The sequence below is a fragment of the Apium graveolens genome, chromosome 4 (assembly GCF_009905375.1).
Source record: "Apium graveolens cultivar Ventura chromosome 4, ASM990537v1, whole genome shotgun sequence".
Classification (NCBI taxonomy): Eukaryota; Viridiplantae; Streptophyta; class Magnoliopsida; order Apiales; family Apiaceae; genus Apium; species Apium graveolens.
The window spans coordinates 70,821,653-70,829,404 of NC_133650.1; the positions used below are offsets into that span (position 1 = coordinate 70,821,653).

The 7,752-nt window shown below is 37.2% G+C and overlaps 1 protein-coding gene across 1 annotated transcript; it reads right to left on the minus strand.

Annotated features, from left to right (window-relative positions):
* Positions 1 to 4,249: 4,249 nt before the first annotated feature.
* Positions 4,250 to 6,834, minus strand: LOC141718625 (uncharacterized). The gene is made up of 4 exons (XM_074521004.1): positions 6,709 to 6,834; positions 6,157 to 6,543; positions 5,821 to 6,115; positions 4,250 to 4,656 (listed from the first exon to the last, which is right to left on the minus strand). The coding sequence occupies exons 1-4, from the start codon at positions 6,832 to 6,834 to the stop codon at positions 4,250 to 4,252; spliced, it is 1,215 nt and encodes a 404-aa protein (XP_074377105.1).
* Positions 6,835 to 7,752: the final 918 nt, after the last annotated feature.

Below are 7,752 nucleotides of genomic sequence, written 5' to 3' on the forward strand. Positions count from 1 at the left end.
AAGTACTCAAATCGATGGTTTTGAGCTGTTCGGTTTATGCAATCAATTTCATGTTCTGAAGTCTAGATTTTCAATTTTAATTTCTAGGGTATATACCCGATTTGGTACTTTTTGATTCTGGGGTCATCCAATGAAATTGATGTTATATATAGCTGTGTTTGATGTTTCCTGATCAATTCTTGCTATTTAATTTTACAAACAATTGTTTTAATTGATTGTTCGATATCTAGGGTTTATGTAAAATTTTGTTTCATCGTATTTGAATTTAAAGATAACTGAGGTTCTGCAGAGTATGGGGCTTTGATTTTACAGGTTATGAGCTTTATTTTGACATATAGAACGTGCAGTTTGGTGTACGATTTAGGCAAATCGGATTTTGGCCGGATTTTAATTCGGTTGTCACCAGAATCCTGTTCCAGGGGTTATTAACCTGTGTTGATAGTTGATATGTGTTTAGAACGTAATTTACAATCGATTCCATGTAAAAACGAGCACAAACAGTTCGTGGTTTGGCCTGAAATCGACTTCCTCGGAATCTGCCGAAGTTCGCTGGAGTTTCTTTGAGTTTTGGCCGGAAAACACGACTCATGGATCGTATATGGTTGTGGATGGCAGCAAGATGTTGAGTAAAAACCCTTTCCAAAGCAGTCCAAACCATCCCTGTAATGGCCTGAATTGAAGTGGCCGAAAAATTTTCCGGTGACCGGATTGTCACCGGATTGTGGGTTCTTGGTGACCCATTTACCCGAATACAAACCCGGTTTAAAACCCGATTTTGATCTGTTTTTGTCAGAAGCCATTTTCTGACAACTGTTTCTGAAATTTTACTTTTTATTCTTAATTATTTATTATTTATTAATTATTTAAAAATAATTAATTATTTTGATAATTAATCAAATAATTTTCAATAAATCATAATAAATTCATTTTAATTCTAAATATTATAGAAACATCATTTTCAGTTCTGATTTTTCTTAAATAATTATTTAAAAATTATTTTAGGGTTTAAAAATTAGTAATAATTATTTATATTGAATAATAAATTAATTTATCTGTATTTAATTGATATAAATTTGACCGTTAGTCCGATTCGAGCGAAATGAAAGCCCTTAGACTCAGAAAAATGAATTATTTTCATTAAAAATAATATTAAAACCTAATTTCTTCTAGAAATTAGTTGACCTTTGTTATCTATTTGATGATAAGCCAAATCGCGTGCCAAGACGAGTCCGATAAATCCCGAAAAATAGGAAACGAGACAGATAATGATGTGTTAAGTGATTAACGAGTCGATTTTGATTCTAAAAATTATTTTTAACTATAAAAATGATTATGTGGCTTATGTGCTTATGTGTATTATGTGGTTAAACAAGTATTTCTTGTTAATAAATAATAAGCAAGTCAATGATAAGCGCATTGGTAGGCAATAGGAACAATGTAAAGTCGGTTCAAGATGCAATTGAAGTATGAAATGACTAAACCAGTCTATTTCTCTAACAGAAGCTAAGCCAACAAGGCAGATTGAGTCGGTGATAGAAGAAGGTGACATATTTGAAGTAAGTCGAGCAGAAGGCAAGTTTTTCCCCTATTCTACTTTCAGAATAGTAATATTTCTTCAGATTCATATCACGCTTACACTCTTTTGATTCTTATTCATATACACTGATACATAATTGTTATTCTCTTGTTCATATTTCATTTCAATTATTGATTTCTCCTTTTCTTTGGATCCCTTATTCAAATTCCAATTGTTACTCACACATATGGTATACTCTGGTAATTAGAATGTATCCAAGCATACCGATTATTCCGGTTGCTACTTTATGGACTGGATAGTGATATTTTGGGGGTTAAGTTTTACTTAATCCTAGGGACCGGGACATAACCAGATCCTTGAGATGGACCGTATTGCCTGGGTGCTCGACTGGATCCATACAGTGAGATATAGATCTGCATTGTATCCTGGCTGATCACAGGGTATAGATACGAACTTGTGTCCAGTTTAGTTCATTTATACTCGCTAGTAGGGGCCTTCTTTCTATTCTCGCGGGGTTAGATCTTTGCAGATGTACCCATATTACCAATTTATTTAAACTACTTTAATACTGTTTATATTTTGCGGACTTGTTGAGCAATATTTAGCTCACCCCTTTTTGTTGTTATTCACCTTATTGTTTTCAGTTAAGAAGGAATATGAAACCCATCAGGACTCGAGTGGTAAAGAAGTGGGTCAAGCCTCGGGATCCTTTCATACCCAAGGTGTTGATCCCAATTCAGGAAGAAAGTTTTGAGTTTCCCGAATATATGGAGTGTAGATAGTTAGTGTGTGCATTTGAATAAAAGATGAAATTAGTTTAAAACTGGTTAGACAATGGTTTGTAATAAAGAGAGTTTGTAAGATGTTAAATTTGGTTTGTAATAAAGTAGTTAATGGTTCTTGTTTTCATACTTCAACCTAAAAAGATCCTGGTTAGTGTTAAAGGGGTTTAGATATATTTTATTATTATTGTTATTCAGATTGTACAGGTTTGGTGATTAGCTAGTAACCCCCAGACTTATACCCCGGGTCTGGAGGGCGTTACAGACTCGCTCTTTATGATCTAAAATCTGGATTGGCTGTTCCATATAGGACAAGTCTGGCTGTAGCTCAGTTGGTTCATACTCTATGACTTGATTTGAATTAGGAATATATGGCTATAACATGGATACGTGGAACACATTATGGATATGCTTCAACTGTGGTGGCAATGCTATCTCATAAGCGACTTTCCCTATTTTCTTCAAAACTTCAAATGGTTCTACAAATCTGAGGCTAAGCTTACCTTTCTAACCAAATCGCACTAATCCTTTCCAAGGTGATACCTTTAGCAATACCAATGACCCTACCTGGAAGTTCATATCTTTTTGATGTAAATATGCATTCTTTCTCTATCTATCTTGGGATGCTTCTAGCCTTTTACGTATCAATACCACTGCATCTTTGGTCTTCTGGACCAGCTCAGGACCTAACACTTTCTTCTCTCCTACTTTATCCCAATACAATGGCGATCTGCACTTGCGTCCATACAAAGCTTCGTAAGGCAGCATTCCAATACTGGCATGATAGCTATTGTTGTATGAGAACTCAAACAAAGGTAAGTGTTCATCCCAATTTCCTTTAAAATCTAAAGCACAAACTCTCAACATATCTTCTATGGTTTGGATTATTCTCTCGCTTTGACCGTACGTCTGAGGATGATAGGCGATAGTCAAACTCAGCTTGGTTCCTAGACATTCTTCGAACTTAGAGCAAAACCTTGAATTGAATCTCGGGTCTCGATCTGATATAGTGGACACAGGAACTCCATGCTTGGTCACTATTTCATACAAATATAACCTAACTAGCTTTTTTAAAGAATACCTTTCATTGATTGGGAGGAAATATGCTGAATTTGTCAATCTGTCAATGATTACCCAAATAGCGTCATGATTAGCTTTTGTCTTTGGAAATCCCACCATAAAATCCATGGCAATCTCTTCACACTTCCACTGGGAAATCTCCAAAAGTTATAACAATCCACTTGGCCATTGATGTTCTGCTTTTACCATCTGGCAGACGTGACATTTGCTAACCCAATTTGTAATATCCTTCTTCATTCCTGGCCACCAGAAGGTTTTTCAAATCTTGGTACATCTTAGTGCTACCCGGGTGGATAGAAAACCGAGAGTTATGCGCTTCGTGTAAAACTTCATTCTTCAGTTCTGTCATATTGTGAATCCATATTCTAGAAGAAAATCTAAACATACCTTGGCTATCCTTTTGGGTATATAGTTCTTCTCCTGTCAGATAATCCAATTATTGTTCCATAACTCCCTCTTGACATCTTTTAATCTTATCCATCAATGCTAGTTGGAAGGTAATCTCGTGTAATTTCTCCTTACTTTCTCTTGGTACTCGAACTTCAATCTCCATCTTTTCCAAGTCTCGTGCTAGCTCTTCTGCAATCTGAACCATATTTAGTTTCTCTTTTCTGCTCAAGGCATCAGCCACCACATTGGCCTAACCTGGGTGATAGTTAATGGAACAGTCATAATCCTTGATTAACTCTAGCCATCTTCTTTGTCTCATGTGTAAATCCTTCTGAGTAAATATATACTTCAAGCTCTTGTGATCCGTGTAGATATCACACTTTTCTCCATACAGGTAATGTCTCCATAATTTCAATGCAAAAACTATAGCTGTCAACTCAAGATCATGGACCGAATACTTCTACTCGTGAGGCTTTAATTGTCTGGAGGCATAGGCAATGACTTTGTCTTGTTGCATCAATACATAACCTAAACCTTTCAAAGAAGCGTCGCTATGGATCACAAAGTTTCCTGTCTCATCTGGTAATGCTAGTACTGGAGTAGACACTAATCTCTTTTTCAGTTCCTGGAAGCTTTCTTCACACTTCTTTGTCCAAATGAATTTCTCGTTCTTCCTAGTTAGCTTGGTTAACTGGGATGTGATCTTAGAGAAATCCTTTACAAATCTTTGATAGTATCTAGCTAGCCCAAGAAAACTTTTTACTTCTATTGGATTCTTTGGTTGCTCCCACTTAGATACTGCTTCAATCTTTACAAGGTCTACCTTGATACCTTCCTTGCTTACCACATGTCGAAGAAACTGTAGCCCTGTTAACCAAAACTCACACTTGGAAAACTTTGCATATAGTTGTTTTTCTCTTAACCTTTGAAGGGCAATCCTTAGATGCGTTGCGTGATCTTCTGGAGTCTTTGAATAGATGAGGATGTCAATAATAAATATAACAACAAACTTATCCAAGTACTCCTTATACACTCGGTTCATTAAATCCATAAAAGCTGCTGGTGCATTGGTCAATCCAAATGACATCACTAAGAACTCATAATGGCCATACCTTATCCTGAATACAGTTTTGGGATATCTTCAGGCTTTATCTTCAGTTGATGGTAGCCAAATCTTAAATCAATCTTCAAAAAATAGCATGCTCCCTTAAGCTGATCAAATAAATCGTCAATTCTCGGCAAATGATACTTTTTCTTTATCGTCAACTTGTTCAACTCTCTATAGTCAATGCATAACCTCATACTTCCATCCTTCTTCTTTACAAATAACACTAGAGCACCCCACGGAGAAACACTTGGTTGGATGACTCCTTTATCCAACAGTTCCTGAAGTTTCTTGGCCAATTCCTTCGTTTCCACTGGATCCATTCGATATGGAGCTTTGGAAACTGGTTCAGCTCCTAGTATCAAATCAATGGAGAATCTATTTCTCGATCAGGTGTTAATCCTGGCAATTATTCTAGAAAGATGTCGGGATATTCTCTTACAGTGGGGATCTTATATAATATAGGAGTCTCTTTCTTTGTATCCACCATATGAGCCAAACATGCTTCACACACCTGCCGCAACAATTTCTTTGCTTGCAATACTGAAAAAACTTATTGTCCTGCTTTTGTCCTTAATAACTTATCATTACATTATATGTGGTATACATAACAACTCTCTTTCTCTTGAAGATAATATTTGCCTTATATAGAGACAAACAATCCATGCCTAAAATAACATTGAATTCTCCTAAGTCAAAAGGTATTAGGTCGGCAGGGAGAGTATGTCCTGAAATCTCTATGGAGCACTTAGGACAAAATTGACTTACATGAACTATATCCTTATTAGCCACCTCTATGGTCAAAGGTTCATCTAAGTCTTCCAACATTAATTGCATTTTATTTACACAGTTCATGGATCTTAAAGATTTGGACGCTCCTGAATCAAATAAAACATTAACAGGTACGAAATTAAGAGAAAGTGTACCTGCAACTACATCGAAATCCTGAGCTAGAGATTTCTTAGTCATCTTAAAAGTTCTAGATCTGGCGGTACTTGTTGCTGATCCTTGGGACACACTTCTTCCTACATTGCCCTGGGTAACTGATCTACAATTCCTAGCAATATGCCTCACTTTGCCGCAGCTAAAACATGTTACTCCTTGGTTCTCGAATTTGCACTCAGTGGAAAAATGACCCTTTTGGCCATACTTGAAATAGTTGACGTTCTCTTTGTACTGACCACTGTGCTTTTTTCCGTATGTCTTGCAGTTGATCACTGGCTTTTTGAACTTTTTCGGTGTCGAACTAACTGAGGTAGTACCGGGTCTAGCTTGCGGAAATTTCTATCTCCTGAACTTCCTGTCTTTTTCTTCCCAAAGAGGCGCTGAAACTTCTGGCTTAATCCTTCATGTTCTGACCTTGCAGTTCCACCTTCAAACTTTCTTTTCTTCTCACCTTTCTCTTTAGTAGCTAACCTCTTGTCACTTTCTATCATTAAGGCATCCTGAACTACCGAAATATACGTCTTGGGTTGTAAGGCTACAATTCCACTCCTAATCTCTGGCTTCAATCCTTTTTGAAACTGCTTCACTCTCTGAGCTTCCAAACTCACATACTCTGGTTCTATAAGAGCCAACTCCGTGAAGTTGGCTTCATACTCTATGACGCTCCTGTCTCCTTGCTTCCATTCTAAAAACTCCATCTCCATCTGACTTTGGAGACAATCCAGAAAATATTTTTCCAATAACAGTTCTGTAAATTGGGTCCAGGGAATAGGACCTTCCCCTTCTAACGATCACGTAGACTCCCACCAATAGTTTGAATCATTTTTCAGAAAATAACTAGCATAATCTGTCTTTAAATCCTCATTCACCTTAGTGAGTGCAAAAGCCTTCTCCATTTCCTTCAACCAGATTCTAGCAGCAACAGGATCCACTTCACCTTTAAATTCTATGGGTTTCACAGCCTGGAAAGACTTAAAACTAACAGCTTGGGTCATCCCCCTCATCTGGTGCTGTTGTTGGATCTGCAGCTGCTGTCGTTGGATTTGCTGTTATTATTGCTATACGAGCTGTTGCTGCTGTTGTTATTGTTGCTGAAATTATTGTTACTGCTGCTAGAATTGCTATTATTATTGGGCCAGCTGAGTAGACTGCTGACGCAACAAATCTATTAATTCACTCATGGAGGGATCCCTAGCAGATCCATTATTGGGTTGAGAATTCTTCTTTAGTGGCTTTCTCCTGAAACATAGCAGTCATATATAAGAAAATGAATTGCTCCAAACAGTTTATACATATGTACCAGGAGAGTGTTTTCACTAAGACAATATCCTCATCCCCAGTTAATGGATCCATCCTGAGTGAATGATTATATTCTAGAAATAGCAGCAATAGAAACAACATAATAGTAATAACAATAATAAGAACGCACAAGTGTATATGAAAATTGAACAACATAATAAAGCAGCTACTATATAATAACCAAAAGAATTCCAACAGATACAACTAAATCTAACTAAAAACAATTTGAGTACACAACAAAATTGGTTGTCATAGCAGCCTCCGCCTACTATGAACTACAACAACATAATGTACATATATAAAGGAAATAACTATAGAACTCCTGCAAACCGACTCTGAGCTCTGTCTATCACTGCTGCCCCTCTGCTCTAACCACTGCCACTACCGCTACCACCAATAGAGCCTAACTCAAACACCAACCAGTTAACCAGGTCCTGGTACTGAATGGCCCTGAACTCTGAACTAATAAAAGGGTCAATAGACCTAGCTCTCTCCACAACAATCTGAGTCAAAGACCGAACTTGGGCCTGAATATCAGGTAAAGGGGCAGGGATTCCCTGAAAAGGTCCAACTGGTATCTGGTCAAGATGAACGGCTAGCTCCAGGCTCTGCTC

Bases quoted from the DNA above. Each gene is read 5' to 3' on its own strand.
- LOC141718625 (XM_074521004.1), bottom strand. From the start codon at position 6,834: ATGACCCAAGCTGTTAGTTTTAAGTCTTTCCAGGCTGTGAAACCCATA. The intron at 6,544-6,708 runs GTGAATGAGGAT...CTCCAAAGTCAG, and splicing joins AGGCTTTTGCACTCACTAAG to ATGGAGATGGAGTTTTTAGA. The intron at 4,657-5,820 runs GTACACTTTCTC...TTTGGTTAACAG, and splicing joins GGATTTCGATGTAGTTGCAG to GGCTACAGTTTCTTCGACAT.